At 49.6% G+C, this 20,439-nt stretch overlaps 9 protein-coding genes across 9 annotated transcripts; 5 read left to right on the top strand and 4 right to left on the bottom strand.

Annotated features, from left to right (window-relative positions):
• Nucleotides 1–801: 801 nt before the first annotated feature.
• N7479_004194 (GNAT family N-acetyltransferase) lies at nt 802–1,766 on the top strand (the record flags this gene model as incomplete). Its single annotated transcript, XM_057251891.1, has 3 exons — nt 802–850; nt 947–1,380; nt 1,434–1,766. 3 exons carry the CDS (start codon nt 802–804, stop codon nt 1,764–1,766), a joined length of 816 nt encoding a protein of 271 aa, XP_057111216.1.
• A 117-nt stretch (nt 1,767–1,883) lies between these two features.
• N7479_004193 (Zn(II)2Cys6 transcription factor) lies at nt 1,884–3,455 on the bottom strand (the record flags this gene model as incomplete). Its single annotated transcript, XM_057251890.1, has 4 exons — nt 1,884–2,657; nt 2,731–2,993; nt 3,055–3,129; nt 3,182–3,455. 4 exons carry the CDS (start codon nt 3,453–3,455, stop codon nt 1,884–1,886), a joined length of 1,386 nt encoding a protein of 461 aa, XP_057111215.1.
• Nucleotides 3,456–4,141: 686 nt separating this feature from the next.
• On the bottom strand, nt 4,142–6,639 carry triA (uncharacterized protein; the record flags this gene model as incomplete). Its single annotated transcript, XM_057251889.1, has 3 exons — nt 4,142–4,315; nt 4,376–4,831; nt 4,903–6,639. 3 exons carry the CDS (start codon nt 6,637–6,639, stop codon nt 4,142–4,144), a joined length of 2,367 nt encoding a protein of 788 aa, XP_057111214.1.
• A 1,017-nt stretch (nt 6,640–7,656) lies between these two features.
• On the top strand, nt 7,657–8,019 carry N7479_004191 (uncharacterized protein; the record flags this gene model as incomplete). The annotated part of the gene is made up of 1 exon (XM_057251888.1): nt 7,657–8,019. The coding sequence occupies one exon, from the start codon at nt 7,657–7,659 to the stop codon at nt 8,017–8,019; it is 363 nt and encodes a 120-aa protein (XP_057111213.1).
• Nucleotides 8,020–8,680: 661 nt separating this feature from the next.
• Nucleotides 8,681–10,312, top strand: N7479_004190 (acyltransferase family protein; the record flags this gene model as incomplete). Its single annotated transcript, XM_057251887.1, has 1 exon — nt 8,681–10,312. One exon carries the CDS (start codon nt 8,681–8,683, stop codon nt 10,310–10,312), a length of 1,632 nt encoding a protein of 543 aa, XP_057111212.1.
• Nucleotides 10,313–11,120: 808 nt separating this feature from the next.
• N7479_004189 (uncharacterized protein) lies at nt 11,121–13,130 on the bottom strand (the record flags this gene model as incomplete). Its single annotated transcript, XM_057251886.1, has 4 exons — nt 11,121–11,545; nt 11,603–11,683; nt 11,738–12,341; nt 12,393–13,130. The coding sequence occupies 4 exons, from the start codon at nt 13,128–13,130 to the stop codon at nt 11,121–11,123; spliced, it is 1,848 nt and encodes a 615-aa protein (XP_057111211.1).
• Nucleotides 13,131–13,614: 484 nt separating this feature from the next.
• On the top strand, nt 13,615–14,835 carry N7479_004188 (putative pantetheine-phosphate adenylyltransferase; the record flags this gene model as incomplete). Its single annotated transcript, XM_057251885.1, has 1 exon — nt 13,615–14,835. The coding sequence occupies one exon, from the start codon at nt 13,615–13,617 to the stop codon at nt 14,833–14,835; it is 1,221 nt and encodes a 406-aa protein (XP_057111210.1).
• Nucleotides 14,836–15,481: 646 nt separating this feature from the next.
• N7479_004187 (F-box domain protein) lies at nt 15,482–17,060 on the top strand (the record flags this gene model as incomplete). The annotated part of the gene is made up of 2 exons (XM_057251884.1): nt 15,482–15,851; nt 15,913–17,060. 2 exons carry the CDS (start codon nt 15,482–15,484, stop codon nt 17,058–17,060), a joined length of 1,518 nt encoding a protein of 505 aa, XP_057111209.1.
• A 314-nt stretch (nt 17,061–17,374) lies between these two features.
• N7479_004186 (histidine phosphatase family protein) lies at nt 17,375–18,973 on the bottom strand (the record flags this gene model as incomplete). The annotated part of the gene is made up of 1 exon (XM_057251883.1): nt 17,375–18,973. One exon carries the CDS (start codon nt 18,971–18,973, stop codon nt 17,375–17,377), a length of 1,599 nt encoding a protein of 532 aa, XP_057111208.1.
• Between the last annotated feature and the right edge of the window lie 1,466 nt (nt 18,974–20,439).

Raw genomic sequence — 20,439 nt, 5'->3', positions numbered from 1 at the left:
GACCCGGATATTATCCAGGGTTTCCACATCCATTGGAGATGCGGGGAGAAAGGCGATCTGGAATGGGTTCTGGCGGTCAAAGAGCTGATTTCGGGATGAGGTTCGGCTTATCTTCTGTTCCTTTTAACGAAACCTTCCAACCTTTGGTTATCCGTTGCGTCAGCCTTCCTGATTGGGAATAGCGTTCATTTATATTTATATCGAAAGAAAACACCAATTAGTAGGAATAGAATGGATTAGGAGAGTAGATATTCAATTCATAAAATCAACTGGGGACTGTACTGTAGATGTACGGCGATTGTATATCCAGGCCAGTCTAGGTAATTAGTATGTAACTATGATTTGTTTGAACCGTACCAGGTGACATACATGTAGTTGTAATGCATAACTTGGCTTCTCAACATTTACACTATCCTTTCTAACTCCCGAGGTCTTACCCCGCTAAATCTGTCAGTATAAAGTATCAAAACAGGGCTAGTATTGATCCTCCCGTGTAATAGAAAGAAGCAACTAATCAAAGTAAGCGTTAGCCTAAAGCAAGGTTATCTCGTATGCCACCGGGCCAGCCAGATTGGCTGGAATACAAGTATCGACTGGCCGCGCCCGTTGGTGCCGATAACCCGGGTCTTGACTGTATACGGTAGGTGGACGCATTCAAGAACTAATCTATCTCGATATAAAAATCCGCCTGTACTTTCCAACTTGGGGAGAATTCTGTAGTGCTGATAACTATGTGTCTTTCTTGTTTCTTTTCTTGCTATTCATACCCCTTTCTGCAACAACTCTCAGAAACTGGGGGAAATGCCTGCCAAATCCCTGGTCAAGGTTGACCTTTTTGCTGTTCACAAAGGTACGGATTTTCTCTTCCTCGGCCTCTCTTCACTAGGCACAGACTACACTTGTGGCAGTAGTGACCATCCAAACTGATACAATATCAATAATGCAGAGTATCTTATTCCCGCCATCGCGCGAACGATTCAACTTGCTTTCTCTTCTGATCCTTTGATCCAATGGCTGAGGCCGAATGCTGCATCATGGGCTGAACAGGATACAGGCAGATGGAGCTGGCAATATCGACGTATCCAACGTATAATATTCGAGGGCGAGGTATTCAAATCTGCCAACATTAGACAAATGATCGACGATTATCCGAGAAATAGAGATCAATTATCGACAGATACTCCCGTCCCTGATATTGACGCATTGCCAGAGAAGGATCCTGGAACACCTTTGCACGAAAACGATGACGCCGGTGCTGTGGTCCTTCTGTTCCCACCGCCGGGGCGACGTCCCTGGTCCCTATCGCGCATATGGTCCGCATGCAAGTTGTGGTTATTGAACCGGCTTACACCAGCGCGCGATAATGGAGCGAGAGACAAGGTAAGCAAAGCACTAACTTTTGTCCTGGTGTAGTATTGACTCGACTATCTCAGCGCGTTGAATTACTCCTCAGCAGACATGAAGCCAGTGTGAAGTTATTGGAGGCAAACTACTGTCGACAAAAGCTATGGTATCTTGAGGTTATTGCTGTTCATCCTTCACTGCAATCACGCGGCTTGGGTGGGGGCGTGATGAGATGGATCTTAGAATACGTACACAATGAGCCGTTATACCTTGAATGTACCCGAGCGGAAAACGTGGCGTTCTACGAGAACTTTGGGTTTCAAGTTGCTGAAGAGGTTGAACTAGTAGATGGCGCGAGCCAAACCGGAGAGCATGTGTTCAAACACTGGGTCATGGTGCATCCGGGAAATTCAACATTATAAAAGAATTATTATATGGCAATATAAGCATTATTTTGCTACATCTTGGTGTCATTGTGAGATTTAATGGTCATATTGATATATAGTTGTAGCAGATTTGCAATTATGTTCATTCATAAATCATATCAAGCCCATCTCCAGACCTCTTTGTCGAGCCAACTCATGCACACTCAGGTTTGGATCTTCCTTCTGCCATAACTCTTCCAGCAGACTAAGAAGGATTTCACTCTGATGCGAGTCTATCAAAGTCTTCCTAATAATTTCTTGCCATTCAGGCTTGCGGCACATGATACTGACTTCCAATCCGGCGACAAACATAGGAAACAGGGTTGCATTCGTGATGTAGACATCTTCCGTCGGGCGCTCAATTAACGCGAGACGGAGAGCATCAAGGCTAGCCAAGATTCGTGCAACAAGAACATATGTCTCTGCCGAGCACTTGCCAGGATGTCGCCATGCCGAAATCTTGTTATCAGGAATAGGAGAAGAAGTGTTGGCTTGTTTTCTGACGGTCAGGATACCAGCCAATCGATGCGCCTCCCACAAGTAACACTGCAAAAAGCTCCCTGGCTCGCCTGGCCAGTCCCATAAAGTCTGCTCCGTAGTCTCTGCGCCAATCCCAGAAAAGATGTCCAGTAGTGTACGAGGAATACCGCTGACAGGCTCAATACCATACCTGGGTGCCGTCGGCTGGCAATACCGACGCCAGATACCAATCTCTGGGGCCTGGCGGCCGACAGAAAAGCAAGTCAGGTCCATTACCCCCATCACCTCGAGGAGGTAGAGACGAAAGTGAGTTGGCGTAGAGTGGTGGTGAAACCCATCAAGGCCCTGGCTCTGCAGGATATTGTGCATACCTTCTAAATGCATAATCCAGGGCAGGCCATGCATTAGCTAGACGGGATCAAATCAGTGTCAGGGCCTTAAGCCAGATAATAACTGAAATCAGAAGTTTGAGGTTACGCACGCCAATGCTACACAGCAGCAGCCCCGAAATCAACGTCCCATCAGATAGGGTTATGCTGTGCGCCAGTTCTGATCGAAAGGTCCTCAATGCAGTGTCGAAGTATTCACAGAACTGAGAGGAGACCGTGCTCGATAGTGCGAGTTGGAATGCAATGCAGATAGAATACAAGGCGCTTGATTCTTGACAAAGCTGCGGGAGACGCGGAAGAAGCATGATATCTCTTGCTGTTGTCGAATGAAGCATATTAATGCCATTGCTCATAACTACTCGAAATCAGTATCAGTATGCAACCCATGCCTGAATGACTTCCTGCTGCAAACTCACATTCATTGAAAAGAACCTCGTCCTCGACCTCCCTCCGCGAAACCGCCAGCTCCAACTCCCGACTCCCATCCGAAACTACATACCAATTAGTATTAAAAAACTACATCATTCCATAAATCAAACTGACCCGAATCCCCCTCCAATTCAATCCGCCTTCTCCTCTCCTTACTAAGATCTCTCTGCCTCCCTTTCTGCCTCGGCGGCACAGAATTCTTAACTGGTTTATCAGCACCAGTAAAGCGACCGCGAGACGCAATCCCCGTACCCCATCTTAGCCGAACCTCATAGCCCTCACACGTGGCTCCGCGCTCGGTGCAATTTTGGCACGAAGGGCGTGCTTTGTCGCAGCGACGCCGCCGCCGTTTACATGTCCAGCAACCCTGATGTGAGCGGGTCGACATGCCGGATTCGGGGAGCTGGTCTTGGAAGCGTTATGCAGAAATGTGAATGGCCAGGGGCTCTTTAATGTCAAAATGCGGGGGTTAGCTCCTGCGGGTTCTCGATAGCGGGTCTGGCTGCCTATTGGGGTTACCTTGTTTTATGTAGTTCGGATATATGAGGTCTCGCTCAAAAAGTATTTCAACTTGACCTCAAGTCTGAATCCTGTATGAAGTTCTAATTCAAGTTTCCTTGCAATATCCTTTCTCTAGATTCAGTATCTCCATCCCCGGTCTAGAGTGTAGCATAGAATAATTAGATTGCTGTGATAGATGCACTTGTAAATAAACGACTTTCGTAACACGTGGATGGGATAAGCCTGCTGTAGATAGTCAGAGATATCGTGAGATATACATGAGGTTCAACAGTGGCATAGGCATGGAGCCCAGAGTCTACAGAATTGGCCTATTTAGGCTACTTTTCTTGATGGAACATTTGCACAGGGTGTATTCAGTCAAATCACGATCAAAAGTGATGAATCGGGACAGTCCCTTGTAGAGAAACAACACAGCACCCATGCACGCTCTCTATTGCAGTGCGTACTTTTTTTTAACCAAACCAGAAGAAAACCATATCTGCAGTGAAGCACAAACTAAACCCCAATAAAGCCTAGATCAGAAAAATACATAATACAAAGCGGCAGAGACCATCATCGTGGTACCGCTCGAGCCAGCAGACGAATATTATCCACAAAGCCCTTGACGAGGTCCTCGTACTGATTCTTGGGATCGCCCGACATAGCAAGCTGGCCCTGACGACGAATTTCCTCAGCCGAAACTTCAATTTCAAGCTCGTGCTCGAACTCATTCTTGCCCGGTTGTTGCTGTGATATGGTCAGAAGACTGTTTTTTGAGGGTAACACAGAACATTTGAACAAACTTACATCGGATTTGGCTACTTGGGTCAAGTCCACCTGGTAGGCCAAGTGGCGGTAGCTCATGCGATCTTTGATGCGATCGCCTCGTGCGCCTTTTGTGACCGCTGTATCTATCACTGGGAGATTGCTGAGGTCGCCTGTGTATTCCATTTCCAGATTGACACTGACGCGCCAGTCCACATTGGTCTGTGGACTACAGACGTCCATGTCGGCAACTCGACATTTGACAATTTTTGCGAGAATTTCACCGGTTCGTTCATCGGTTGTCACCCGGACTTTGGGTTTGTGTCTCGGTTTCAAGATTTTATGGATCACTTCAGGCAAATCAGATGTTTGAATCTCATAAAAGGTGTCGCGTTCTTTCTTGTGAACGTATGCAAGTGGGATTCGGGTGGATTTGGGCTGGGGCATTGACGCTTTCACGGCCTCATTCAGGAAATTATTCATGGCTCGGTGTTGTTCCTATGGATCGTGGTAAGTAAAGTCCATCTGGATCGAGGCATCTTCGCTAGGTCATTGGGGAACCAACTTACCACAGTCATTGAACTCTCAAACGATGTCCGAACCCGTGCATTCTCCCGATTGAGGACACTCTCGGTTAAAATTGGGAGATGGAGCCGGTCTCTGCTGTCCTGGTCGATGATATGACCCAATTTTGCCTCAATCTCAACGATGGTCCCATGGCCAGCAGCAGCAGCGTCTGCTAGTGCAGCATTCACATCCTTTCTCAGGATCGCATGGTGAAACAAGAAATCACAAATAGTTTTTGTGAGCTCCTCGTGTGGAATGAAGCCAGTAATGGACGGCTCCCAAGGGCCCAGTGAGCCTACCGCCTGCGAAGTACTCGGCGGACGAAGTAATGGAGCTGGCGGAACTGGCGGAGCTTGCACGCGAGGCTTACTTGCGCTTGGTGGAGCAACAGCAGGTGCTCGTGTAACTCGTGCCACGGCGGGTGTGACGGCCATTATTGAGGAAGACCGCCTGCGAGCAGCCCACGAGGGATCCGGCTGGGTCTGTCGCGCATGTTTTGGAACTGGGGGACGGGGATTTGGGATAATTGGGCGTCTGCTTGTGTTGCGGGGCGTCAACTGAGCATAGATCGGAGGCTCGTTGTACCTCCTTCTTTTTTGCTTCGGTTGTTGGGCATTGACGCGTGGTTCGTGGTCGAATTCCATGTCCGCGGCATGGGCGCTTCCACGAGCACCTGAGGGTGAACTGTTCATTTGACGGCCTGGTGCCGATGGAGAGGTTAAGAAATCTGCAGCGTACTTTTGTGCAGTGGGACTCTCAACCAGCATTCGGTCTTCGGAGGAGCGAATTTGGCCAGTAGTCGCTGACTCGGAGACTGTGACGATGCTATTATGACGGGAGACGGATTGGGGACTGGCGCTCCCGGTTGGTTCTTGCTTGAAGCCGCCCGAGGGGAGGTGAATCGACTCAGAGGGTTGAGAGCTATGCGGGGAGAACTGTCGCTGAGTCACAGGTGACTGCGTTGGAACCTGATCTCGTATCGGGGCCTCCTGTGTGGGCCTCGGGCTAGATAGGGGATTGCCGGGGGAATCGTGTCCGGAGGATGGCGGGCGGGCAGTCGATGGCGACTGGCGAGTGGCAAAGGCAGGAGGAGGACCTAGAGGAGTTCCGGGAACAGATCGGTGTGCAGTGGGAGAGAAGTGCTGTGATGGAAGAGGTTGCGATGGAAGAGGCTGCGATGGAAGAGGCTGCGATGCAACAGGAGGGCTGCGAAAGGATTCGATTGGAGCTTGGGGCGTTGTCATCACCGATTGAAGTGATTGAGAACGCTGTTGAGAACGCTGCTGGGCGAAATATGACTGTTGTTCTGGATGCTGCGGTCCCGCACTCATCGGCTGTGGTGTGTATGGCGAAACCAGAGGACCACCCGGGTGTTGAGGATGCGACCCGTATGCCGGCGCGCCAAATGGATCACGCGTGCCGAGACCATACGGTGTCGAAACGTGTGGAGGTGTCTGACTCCGCTGAGATCTCACCGCTGTATTAACCACTGGGCCCGAGTTGAATTGTTGGTATGGCGATTGAACAGATGCGTAAGGTGAGCTTCGTTCAGGCGAAGCGTGCTGCGGGTGTTGCAACGGGGGAGGTTGGAGCGGACGTGTAGGATATTCTGAGTAAGAAGCAGCCTTCTTCGGGCGCTTTTGGGGGGTTTGATCGGATATGGGAGAACTCGCAGAGTTGCTTGGAGGTGGAGGATTGGAGGCGCCGCCGTCGGTGTTCATGATCGTGCGCAAATCCATCGTGACAGCACCCACTTCAGGACCACTTCGACCACACGAGCACTTTTATCAAGAAATGCACGCGATAGGCGATCGCGACATTCAAGTCGTATCGCAAGATGTCGGGGAGCAGAAAGAAGGCGGCGGGACAATGAGCGTGGATGGACAAAGAGGAAGGGAGAAGTTCTCGAACTGCGGAATTGCGCGAATCAGGGAGCTGAGAGGATCGTCGCCGCTTTAGGGAACTTGCGACATCAAGGTCCAATAGTCTCTATTGTATGCCAATTTATATCGATCATAGAGATGTCTAAGTTCTACGTTGGGAGCTTTGGAGCTCAAAAATGTCCAGCTCAGCTCCCGTTTCCACGGGAGCTCTTGAAGTATGATGCTTTCGGAGAGCTTAGTAGAGCCAGCTATGAAACATGTCTATTCTCTTTTGAAAATCGCTCAATTCATACAATTTTTTAACAGACTTTGACGTGATATACCTGTTTTAACCTCTTGATTCCTCTGTGATGGTAAAAAAGGCCACGGTTGTGATCTCGAGATGTCTTGGCATCAACACCTGAGGCATATGACCCTGAGCTAAGCTGTCTTGGGAACTATAAACTGTTCTTCTATCAATGAGTTGACCTTGGTCACAACGTCAGTCAAACTTAGTGTAGAAAAGACAGATAGCTCTGCAATGCACAGGTATTACCAAGTAGATGTAAACAATCGCAGATCTCTAATGAAATACGCCGATGGCTTTATTGGCTTTATTGGCTCTATCACCTACGAAGCCACTTTACACTTCGATATCCCATCTTTCCATATGTCTTCTTATTTACCTATACCTAAATTTGTTTGTTGAGGGCCTCTTTTCTCAGGCCAATGTGTAATATATATAGCTTGCAAATATCCTGTCTCTAGAAACTCAATCCATCTTTCTTTCCCTCCCCTTCTCTCTGAGGCATCCTTCTAGGTGTCCTAGAAATCCCTTTTCAGCCAATTACCACTGCTATAGCGCCGAACCTACTTCAACTCGACCCAAGCAGCATGGCCCAATGTACTCTGTCAAATGTTACAAATCTTTTCTTGGGTGACAAATCGCTAGCAAAAGACATCAGTGGTATAATTGCTGTTTGTGAGGATCTACGTGAGATTCGTGCTCGTGTGGCATATGATATCAAGAAGCTGTCTAAATTTACTGGAGACGGTGGGTCGAAGGGAGAGACTGCTCAGGATAACGAGCCCAACCTTTTTTACGATTCTGATTTTGAGTACGGTCATAATGATGCTAGTTTAGCACATGCCCCATCTGAGAATGTTGATTCTGTCAATTTTGATTCTCTCAGTGCTGGTTCTGTCGATCTAAATTCTGATGATGCTATCGACGAAAAAAATAGATCCGAAATGTAGAGAAATCATATGAAAAATTCTACTATTAATCCATATAGATTCAACCTTGGAGGAAGTAGCGTAGGATCGCCAACAACTCAATAGGAAATGATCGAAACACATGTAGATATATAATTGGTATTGGCCTGGTGCTGTCGGACACCTTGAGAACATATCCATAGATACACATATATATGTACATATGTACGGAGTATATAGATGCATAATTTATCTATATAAATCAAGTTTGGTGCCAAGTGTTTTTTTTATGTAGAAGCACCTTCTGAATGCGGTTTAACGAAAACGGCAATCGATCGGCCCCTCTGCCTTGTACTTTAATCTCCTCGACTCTCTTGATTCTTCGACTCTCCTTAAGTCTCCTTGGCTCTTTAATTTCCCATTTCATCTCCATACCTAATCTTTTGATCTTTCGCCATTTCCAGTGGCGGTGAACCACCTCTTCCTGCTGACGTATTTGCCCGAATTCGCCGACCTCAACCCGCATCACCGTGCTTTATCGCAACTCGCTGGACGAGCGAAGTGTCCAGTTCCTTCTGTCGACTTTCTCAATACCCTATACTGGCCTAAATGCTTCCCTTTGCCTATTGTCGCGGGTAAATTAAGGCTCTTGTCCCACCGGGCATGCCCACTTGCGATCGACCGGCCTACAGAACCTAACAATATGACATCCCACTTCGAAGATCGGGCGACCACCTCGGCCTCCGATATCCCTTTGAAAGATCTCGAATCTGCCTCCTCGGAATCCTACTCGACTATCACATCCCGTTGGAATGGCTTTTCTCAATTTCACCCCTCAAACATCCTCGCGCATCCCGAGGGACTGGCGCCGAAGATGTCACAAGAAGATTGGCTGGCATATTCTGAAGACACATGGCATAGGTTGGCACTCGCACTCACACCAAGTTTCCTACAACACTGGGTGGGCACCTCGCCACCCCAACCTTCGAAGCTCCATGCTATTGCAGCCCTGGATGGGCTACGTGGCTGGGCCTGTCTACTGGTCTTCAACTTCCATTTCCTTTTCACCTACACATGGAAGGTCGCGATAGGATGGGGATTTGGCGGAGAAAACTTTGGAATTCACCAGCTGCCCGTCTTTCATATGCTGATCTCTGGTCACATTATGGTGGCCATCTTCTTCGTCCTCTCCGGCTACGTTCTGTCATATAAACCGCTGAAAACGATTCGGAGCAGGTCCTTCGATCAAACTTTCACCGTGCTCGCATCAGGAACCTTCCGCCGAGCTTTTCGTCTATATATCCCCGCAATTGCTGGAATTGTTTGCGTCTTCGTGGCCGTTCGCCTCGGGCTGTACAATTACTCCATTGGCGTCATCAAGGAGGGACACACAATCCTCGGCACTAACGAGCAACATCCACATGTGTATAAATCCTTCGCAAAACAAAGCGATGACTTGTGGGCCACGCTGGCAACCTTGATGAATCCATTTGACTATGGGCTCTACTACAACTATTACAACCCGCATCTTTGGACAATTCCCCTCGAATTCCGCTCCTCACTCATCCTATTCATTGTCATCATGGGGACATCACGTCTAGTGGCACCTGTGCGCATGACAGTAGTCTCTGGGTTGACTTGGCTCTGCATACGCTATGGTCGCTGGGAGATCGTCTTATTCCTCTTTGGCATGCTAATGGCCGAAGTGGATCTCATCAATGGAACCTGGGAGCCATCCACACGACCAGCGGTAGAAGACGACAAAACGACCATTCGCCTCAGTCCCGGCAGCAAAACCACCATCAGAGTATCCCGCCGCGGGCTATGGATCTCACTCTTCGTGGTCGGTCTCTACTTCGGCTCATGTCCCAATATCGGGTTCAAATGGACGCCTTTCTACGGCTGGATGTGGCACATCACCCCCAAAACCTACCCAGAGCCGCACCGCTTCGCCCAGACCATAGGAGCCGTCCTCATTGTCTTCTCTATCAACCACTCCCCTGACATCCAGAAACTCTTTACGAATTCCTTCTCTCAATACCTCGGCAATATCTCCTTTGCATTCTACGTCGTCCATGGCCCCGTCCTCCATTGTCTGGGATATTCCATCATGCCCACCATCTGGAACCTCACCGGCAAAGAGACAAACTTCCAATACTGTCTCGGTTTCCTCATTGGCTGGCTGATCTGTCTCCCTGTCGCCATCTGGCTAGGCGATGTGTTCTGGCGCGCCGTAGATATTCCTAGCGTCAAGTTTGCGCGCTCACTTGAAGATCGCCTCATCTCCAAGGGTCCGACTTTCAGTCGACCAAGCCTGGCTACTCGTGCAGAGTGAAATTGCTCGTTGGCTTGGCATGAACTTGTTTATATTAGACTGCGATTGGTCAGCGGTTGCTGGCTCTGTCTTGCTACACCTGTACTCCTTATGATACCTGCTCGCTGGGCGAGTCATTTTCGTTATTTTCTCTTGCATTGAACTGTCGGACTGTCCATGCTCCTGTTACTTAAACTCGTGATTGAACCAAGACTATCACGTCATACCATCCTTCAACAGAAAACCAAAGTATATAGATATCCTATACAAACAGTAAAACGAAAAATTCAATAGACCACCAATTTATACGCACTTTCTGTTCGTGGCGTCAAATACTTAGTGCGGACTTGACCCTGGGAGGAATTCTAGTTGTTCCATGGGGGCGTTTCCAGCTTGGATTGTTGAGATCACAATGATATACGTAGAATAGGTGGCCCAAGGCCATTCTTCACTAATAGCAAATGATACATATCCAATGTGTAGTTCATTCATTCATTCAGTCGTACCAAACAAGTCAGAAGTATGGTCACCATCATCCCCAATCAATAGACACAAGAGTAGCCCATGCAGATCACCGGGTTCTCACTCGACCTATGCAAAGAGCGTACCGAGTCAGATACATATAAACCGACCGGTACTGGAGAGGCACACAAACGGCGAAGCAGAGTAAAACAGATGCTGTGCGCACACGAGGCAAGAAATCGCGGCAAACAGAAACAAATATCAGATAGATTGGACCATCTAATGCAAGAGCCATCCATAGTTATTGGAAGGCTCATGGGAAGAAAAGAAAGGACGTATAGAAATCAAGACCTCTTTTTTGATTGGCTCATAACGCGACACCTGTTAGTCCTCGTCCACCGCACACTCCCAGCCATTCCCGTGGTTGGCCGGCGTGGTTGGGCCCACCCTGGGGGGACCAGCTAATGTTAGACACTTCGTATTCGCTCTGCCAGACGCCGGCTGGGCCGCGCTCCGAGGTTGTGGAAGGCGGTGCTCCGGGGGTGGCAGTGGGAGGGGAAGCGACTGGTGCAGCATTGTGCTGGTTGATGAGGTCCCAGAGGAGAACCATGCTATCGTCGCCGCCGGATGCGAGGATACCGCGACGGCTTGGAGACCACTCTACGCAGTTCAAGGCAGCCGAGTGGCCCTTCAGTTCCAATAGGGCTTGGCCTGGTTGTCGGACGTCGAGAACGCGAACAACACTGGAGTCCTGTGAGAATGTTGCCAGGAGATGGGCATCATGGGGGGATGCTGGGAGATTGTGTTAGCTTGTGATTATACTTTAAGTTCTGGTTATGTCGTCCATACCTGCGATTCTCAACAAAGGCGGAGGGTAGAGGCCGGGCTGCGATTGGCCAGGAGGGCTGGAGCTCCCGGGGGTCATCACTGCTAAAGATGCTGTCAGTATTCGCGGCACATATTCATATTCTTGCAGATACTTACGCTTTTCATTCTTATCAGTCGGCTCGTAAATGATTGTGCTATGCTCAAGGCTTCGCAGGTCAAACATTCGCACGCTGCCATCAGCACCACAGCTTACAAAAACATCGACACTGTTAGCGCAGAACCGAACGTCATACACCTCCTTGTCGTGGGCAATGAGTTGTGTCTTCGCTGTCAATGTGGGAATATCCCAAATGGTGCAAGTTGTGTCAATGCTTGAAGTAATAATAAGACTTGGAGAAATTGTGTTCCAGTCAAGGGAAGTGATGGGAGCAGTGTGCTCGGGGGATTTTGAGTTAGACAACAAAGCCAGCGGGGAAAGCTTGGACGTGGCTGCCTCCCGCTGGTTCATGGTACGAGTGATCGAGTTCGAGCTTTGGAGAGGCTGAGAATTCGGCAGTGACCATAGGCGAAGGTGGTCTCCTGATGTGGCCAGCAAATCAGTCGATTGCTTCTGAGATGAGGGAGGCTCCCAGAGGATGCGGGTAACCGGGTAAGAGTGTGTCGCCTCGGCCGTTTTCACATATTCCAGTTTGATCTCTCCCGCAGCCGCATCTGGAGTGTCAGCATCTGGTTGTGTCCAGTGTGCATCGAGGATTTGAATCTGTCGACAGGTTAGCACAAACACATTAATTCATAGGGCGGGTCCAAATACATAGTTGTGACTGTCTTCTAAATAGCTTCCCATTGCTAGCTTTCCACCAAAGCCCGAGTTTCCTGTGATGGGCCATTTGCACCAATCCACTGCGTATATAGGCCATGGCGCCACATAATTGCTGTTGGTCGGCACCTGGTTCTGGTTGTCTCCGTTATTGTAGGGCATCGATGACGATCCGGGGTTCATAAGTGCCTCGCTCAACATGTGCTCACCGGATGGCCTGATATCGGCAAGACCAAGGGGAGAGTACTTGGAGCTTTGTGGGGTCTGAGGCGGAAATGCCCCAGGAGAACTAGGATATTTGGAGCCATCGGGCGCAGCATGTTGTTTATACATGGATTGCTCGAATCCGGCCGGGCTAGATCGCGAATGTCCGTGTGAATTAATCATACTGGCTCGGTGATTGCTTTGCGATGATGACTGCGACATGGTAGGGACGACTGATGGGGCGGTATTTATTGATACCGCAGCCGGGCGGTTCTGATTCCCTGGCTGCAGGGCTCCTGGGAGGGCAGTGCTGCTGTTGTTTCCGTCACCGCCGTACTGAGAGCTCTGATGTACGTTGATTGAGGGCAGTCGAGCACCCGCGTCTGGTGTGGTGGAATAGTCGTGCGTGGAGGATTGGCGGGACAAGTTTGAATTGATTGGCCCGGTTGACGGAATGTGAAGCTCCTCCGGCTGGCGACTGAACACAGCTGACCGCCGGTGAGCATCATAGGAGGCGGGATTCGACATGATGTGGTCTATGCTGAATAGGGAGAGCGACTTCTATGCAGGGGATGGGTGCGATGGATCTTAGTTGGAGGATGAGCTCCACTGTCGATCGAGATCAGTGAAGGAGGCTGGGAGATGCACTAAGTCGGGGATGTAGCGGGCTTCGAGGGAGCTCCAACCAGAGGACCGTATCAGCCAGATTTCATTCCAGCTTATCAGGTCACTTGGCTCACAATGGCATCCTCATCTCAATCAGAGAGGAGTAGTGGAGGACAGAGGGCGGTCGTCATGGATCCATCCCACGAGAACAGCTGACTCATCCGGGTACCCCAGCTACAATGAGGATAGCCCTGGAGATCCGATCACTTCTTCAGGGATGTTAGTTCTTTTTGCTTCAGTGATTTCAGTGATTTCTTGATTTTTCTGTTTCTATTGTTGATATACTATCTCTTGACTTGAGTATTCACCCCAGTGACTGTTACTGTAGCTGTATATTCTTCACACCATGGCTTCTGATCATTCCAATTCACCCTCGGCTTTACTACTTCTTCCCCCGCCTCCAGCCTTTTCTTTTGCAGAAGTCAAAGATACCTTTGAGCCATCTTTAGTGGATGTTTACACTAAACTCTCAAATGCCTTGATTGGATCCAGTGGATCCAACGGTACAGCTATTCTGGATATTGCTCTGGCCATTCCAGATCTTCTTTCCCCGAGTTGCCAACCTCGGGCCAAAGTGTTCGCGCAACTCCAACATTACCTGACCAGCGTGTATACCCTGGTCGTTGCGGTCTGTGCAACACAAAACATTGAGTTGGACTCCCCAGGTGGCATTGATACCCGGGTGGTATTTATTGATGCAAGTGAGAGCACATCGGCCACCCAGGCCTCTGGTGATTCTCAGTTTGGGCCCATTCTGGACATCCAATCACTAGCAAATTCAGAGCGCTGTTGGAACTATGTTTTCTATTTGTCCAACACAACTGGCCAGACTCTGGCGAATTCCTTTACCAACAGTGTTGGTAGCCAGCCTCGGGACGGCACAGCGGCAAGCATGCAAGCCATCACAAGCAAGCCTGACTGGGCGGTCCCTGACCGCCTATTAATTGCTGACGACCAACATTCATCCACTCCATACTATTCCGTGGTTGTTGGTGGCACATTTGATCACCTTCATGTTGGTCACAAGCTTCTGCTCACAGCAGTTGCATTGGTCCTGGGACCGCTGGACCGAGAGCATGAGGGCCGCCTGACCATCGGAGTGACCGGGGATGCACTATTGGTCAACAAAAAATATGCCGATTTTCTCGAGAGTTGGGAGGAGCGTTGGCAGAGTACTGCAGCTTTTCTAACAGCCATTATGGATTTCTCGCCTGGGAAGAAATCACCGCAGATCGAACGTGCTTTTGCGCCAGGTCCCAATGGCAAGACTGTCCTCGTAAGGATCCAACCCAACCTGGCATTTGAGTTTGTGGAGATCTCCGATCCATTTGGGCCTACGATTACCGAGGAGAATCTTGGAGCAATTGTTGTTTCAAAGGAGACACACTCAGGAGGGGCGGCCGTCAACGAGGAGCGGGTGAAGAAGGGATGGAAAGGCCTTGCCGTATTCGAGGTGGATGTACTCCAATCTGGAGAAGCAACCACGACCACTGATGTCGAGGGCTTTGAATCCAAAATCAGCAGCACGGATATCAGACGGCGCCGAGTCCATCTCGCGAAGGTCTGATAGGTACACATGGCACGTAATGATATATGGACAGATCGGATAACTAGTAGATAATCTCTCAAACACTTGTACACTTGTACATACATTAGTTCATCTTGATTTCGGCCATTATCCCCCAATACTCTTGGGCAGATGCATAATCCACACGCATGATCCATCACTCTGCATGATGTGACGACTTCCCGGCGGGGTCTGCATTGGCCCCCTCCAACAACGACTCGCTCTCCTTGAATGGCCTTGCCTGCAGGTTCGCGCTGGCTGGCCGCAGAGTCAATCAATCATGTGATTCATGTGTGGCAGCGTCACCAATGAAACCAAGCGGATCGGGTGTGCGATCCCGGCTTGTCAGTGCAAAGGGCGCTAAATCAGGCATTTGGTGATCGTCCCCGGTCGCGAAATCAATCGTTAGGGCGAGAGCTCTCGCCATGCGGCCATGGTGAGACAAGTCAACTGTCCTACTAGTATCTGCAGGAGAACTACAAGTATTTGATATCTTTTTATTTTATTTTATTTATTTCCCCATTTTTCCCCCTCTTCTCAATTCCCTCCGTGACTTGTCTCTCCGGTCTTGGAGACAGGTCAAAAGCGTCGATTTTCCCTCAATTCCTTCATATTTCCATGTTGCTGCTACTTCACCAAGCAGCCGATGGTTCGGCTGCGCGCGCAGATCATGGCTCAGCCACGTCACATTCATGATCTCGCTGATGAGCTACTGAGCGAGGTCCTGTCCTTTCTTCTCGAACCCACACCTCGAATCCTGAACGGTAGATCCAATGGTAATGGACATACTACTTCCAAACATGGCGACCACGGACATGGTGAAGTGTCCGATCTTGATCACTTTCGACTCGTCTGCAAGCGTTTCATGCGGATCGGCACCCCTTATAAGTTCAATAGATTCACTCTACGATTCTCTGATCATGGCTTCCGGCGCCTAGATGAACTGGTAGACATGCAGCTAGCCTACTATGTCAAGACCATCACGTACATGGTGCGACCCTTTTATCAAGGAAGCGGTACCAGCTCTTCAGTCTCTCCAATACAAGCAAACAACCCGACTAATAGTATAAAATACAGGATGGGCCCGGACACTACGAACTTTGGGTTCAGAGAATCCCGAACTATCCCAACTACACAGCCGCCGACTACGTGAACAAACCAATCTAACTGAAACGAACAACGACCGAACCCGCCTCCGCCGAGCAATTTCATCATTCTCAGCTCTACAGGAAATAAAACTCCTAAGACTCCAAGACGAAGCAGACGAGTACCTCATCGACTTTATACGCGACCACTCACTAGGAACCAGCACAACCGGAATCCGCTTCGACTGGGAAACCGCCTGCTCGCGCGCAGTGACAACCCTCAGCATCGCCCTCCTCGATTCAAAATGCAGCTCCATCCGCTTCACAGGGCCCCAAATCAGCCCCGAAGCAACCCTCCAGCTCCTCCGCACCCCATCCACAACCCTCGCCGCCATGGGCGGCCGCCTCACAAGCCTCGACATAAACTTCCACTCGGCAACCGACATCACCACAACCATGGCGCATCTCTCAAGCGTCTTTCGCCGCTTCTTCATCGCAGCCAAAAACCTCATCGCGATCCACATCGGCTTCCTAAGCAAAACACCCCTAGACCTTGACCTCGAGCTACTCTTCCACCACATCCGCTGGAAAACCCTCCGCAAACTCAGCATCCAAGGCTGGCGTCTCGGCGCAGACGAGATCATCGCCCTGGCACGGCGCCATAGCGCCCAGCTACGCGATTTCCGTCTCGTCAGCATCTACCTCCGACCTGGCGGCTTGTGGCGCGATGTGCTGGCTGTGCTGCGTGAGGAAATGGAGCAGCTGGAGCGGCTGGTTCTGAAGGATATCGATTACGCTGCACACTTTGATTCGGTTGCTATCTCGAATGGTGTCGAGGTGTTTGATGATTATCTTGCTGGCCCTGTGCCTTCTTCTCTTACTGTTGCGGCTGGTACGTCGTCGGGTCTTCAGTCGCCGACTACTACCCCGATCGTGCCTAATAGCCTCCCTCATTTGGTGAAGGGGAGACGCCTGCCGTTGAGACGGACTTCGCTGGAGAGACTGCGTGCTTTGTCTAGTGAGGACTTGGGGGATGATGGTGTGCATGTCCTGCGTGAGCAGATGCCTCTTTGGGAGGCGTGGGTCCTTTCTGCTCCACATCAAGTTAAAAGGAACGGTCGGTCACATTGGAGTATGTAAAAGGAGGGGAGAATGTGGAGGTAAAGAGAAGTTTAAAAGGGGGTACTATTTGTGATGAATTCTTTTTTTTTTCTGGGAGTTGGTGGCTGTTTGAATTACTTTTTTTGATGACTTGCATGCGTTGGAGCCGTTCGAATTATATATTTGGTTGCAATTATATTGTTTTTTTTAAGATACACATGTTTGTGGTAAGAATGTACCGCATTGCCACTGGCCAAAAAATTAAGGATATGTAAGGATGCAATTTGTAGATCGTTGAACACAGGTATGTGTTAAAGGAAAACCGACTCTGCATCGAGTATGTCGGAAATCCTTTACTCGTAGCACTTGTCCCAGTCACCGCCGGCGCGGGCGTAGCTGAGACCCTTGATGAAGTCGCGACGGCGGCAGCGACCAAGCTTGTCAGCGTTGCAACCGTGGAGGGGAACAACACGGTCGTTAACGATGGCGCGCACGAGGGGCTCGGGGTCACGGCCACACTGCATCATCTCGATGTAAGCGCGGGCAGCGAAGCTGACAGTCCAGCCGGTGGTCAGTCCGTCAGCGTCACTAGCAGACTGGATGTGGTCGAGAGGGAGGGGCTTGGTGCCGTTGTACAGACCCAGAGCGGTGTAGATAGGAAGCATTCCGTTGTCGTGGGTGAAGTCGGCGTACATGCTGTAGTTGAGGGGGAATGTGGCGGCGCCGGGGGCATCCAGAGTGGTGTTGGTGCTGGTGCTGTCGACGACGGGGGTCTTGGTGAGACGAGCGATCAGCTCGTTGACGAAGCCAACACCCTGGGTGGCACCGAGGGAGTTGCCGGAGCCGTAGCCGTAGTACTTGCTCAGGGTCTGGAGGTAGTCGTACTGGCTCCACTCGGCGGAAGTGAAGAGGTCGCAGAAGGGAGAGAGCTCGGAGCCATCCTCGGTCAGAGCGACGGTCTCGAAGGGGCAAAGATCCATCAGGCTGACAACATCGAGGTTTGTGAAAGTGACGCCGGGGAGGTTGGCCTGGAGACGGGCGCGGATGGGGGGAACGAAGAGATCCATGTACTCTTCCTCAACCTCATCGCCGAGGGTATCCTCCTCGAACTTGGGGCAGGTGTTGTGGTTCAGGGTGTTGTTAGCACCAGCCTCCTCAGAGATGATGACATTGGTCTTGGGGCTGGGAAGCTTGCGGTTGGCACGCTTATCCTGTGACTTGGCCTTCTGGAAGCCCTGAATGAAGTCGACTCCGGAAGCGACAACACGCTCGGAGTCAGAGGAGCGAATGAAGGGCACAGACTTGCGAACCAAGTCGGCATAACGGTTGTAGAACTTGGTACCCTGGTTAATCATCTGGTTGATACCGAAGGGCACAAGATCATCACCACCCATGATGTACTTGTAGTCGCGGAGGAATGCGGTGTTGCCCTTGTAAGCAGTAGCGTTGGCCTGGATGACCTCCATGAGCGCAGCATAGGACTTGCTCTTCTTGGCAGATGCGAAACGAGCACCATGGCGGGAGATCGTCTGGACAAAGGTGATGTGGCAACCACGGGGGACCTCATCTTTGATGCCCTTCTTCTCGACAACGGAGTAGTAAGGCGAGTACTGACCCCACTTGCGCGAGATCTCGGTGTTGCACTGATAACCGGTCTCAACAGTGTTGCAGACAGGCTTGGGCTTGTTGTGACCACCGTTGTTACCGTGCTGGAAAGATCTCTTGGACTTGTCGTCAAGGGTAGCAACCACGGGCAGCTCAGACTGGGCTGGGACATGCGAGGCAGAGTTGCACTGAATAGCGGGCACGAAGTACACCGCCAGGGCGAAAAGGCCGAGCACGGACATGGCGGTCAATGCAATCCATTTCTTGTTGGATTGACCTTGCTTGCGAGTCTCTTGACCAACAATGAGGCCCTCCTCCTCGAGGTGCTGCTTGGAGAATGCTGCCATTGTAGTAAATAATAGAGAACTTGTGAGTTCAATTGTATGTACAACGTGAAGCCTGCAAGAATTAAGAACAAGAGGGGAGTCAGTCCATTTTTAAATGTTTACTTGACTCTATAGCATTTTGTTCAACCTGGAGACCCTTGCGGAAGTTGTGCTCGTGAGTGTTTTTGTGTTGTTGATTGGTCGGTCGCCCTGGAATTGAAACGGAAACACGTGGGAGCTGCCTTACCCGTGACTTGACAGAATACATTCAAAGTACCTTGGTCTAGTACATTTTAGTATGTAAAGTGGAGGTCACTAAAGGTATCCATTTTATATGCTAGCCCAACCGAGGGTTTGACGTATAGTACTTCCCGAGATATCCCCACTCCCTCGGACAATTTTATATTTGTTTTTTTTTTGTACTCATATTCATATTCACATCAACATTGGAATCCGATATTTTAATATCAGCCCATGTCCCACCTCGCTTCTAGAAGGATGCATAGAGTTCTTGTGGCTTTCCTTTAGCCTGGAACCTGCAGCAAAGCTACGAGGTATGTAATCATATACCCACGTGCGCATTTTAACAACCTCGAGTATACGGGTTCTCATTTCCGGCAAAGTCTTGGACAAGATATCGCGCGGAAGCACCGGCAATATATGCATAGATGCATTGTACATCGAAAGTACGACATACTATGTTGTACTGATTTATGCTTTTACCACTTTACACATGTGCATGCGGAATACAAAAAGACATCTGAAAAGGGCATCGGGGAAACATCGGTATAATGCCCCTTTCACTACCATCTTTGGGTCAATGGTTTAGATGTATAGATTTATATTTCGACAAGGACAAATGCGGCATATCGAGAGTTCCAGGCATTTAACACTATCACAAATCGGCAATCGCTTTTAGACTCGAAATGTACATAACCAGGCCGAAATGGAAAGCTGCGCCCTTCTGTATGTTGCATATTTCTATTCATATCAGATAGGATACAAGTTCAAACAGAAGTGCTACGACCCAGACGACGTCTTACGACTAAAAGATTAATCCGCCAACTACAGGAAGCCAAGGAATGAATTAAAGGACTTTGAAATGAATACGAGGGATATTAGGAGAACAGAAATGACCTATGTACGCCTATCCTTGGCTGAATTCAACATGTCACTTTTGGTTGTGTTTTCTTTCCACATGGTACAACCTACGGACAGAAAAATAACTCACCTACTAAATTGTACCTAATTGTATAGATTATACGACTCGATTAAAAGTCATTAGTTAATCCCCTGTTGCTGCAGTTCAAAGATTAAGGCCTGATCATCCGTTTCAAAATCAGTAGATATATGTTAGTGTAGGTTGTAGACCAATTAAAGTCCTTATTACCAAGAGCACATAAGCCGGTCACAGCCGTGCTAAGCGTATCAACCCCCCACTGCCCAGTACTGTTGTGTCTCGGCAAATACAGAATTTTGAATAGATA

This window comes from Penicillium vulpinum, assembly GCF_028829585.1.
Source record: "Penicillium vulpinum strain IBT 29486 chromosome Unknown utg000002l_segment0_segment0, whole genome shotgun sequence".
Classification (NCBI taxonomy): Eukaryota; Fungi; Ascomycota; class Eurotiomycetes; order Eurotiales; family Aspergillaceae; genus Penicillium; species Penicillium vulpinum.
This window is presented reverse-complemented; position numbering and strand designations above follow the sequence as displayed.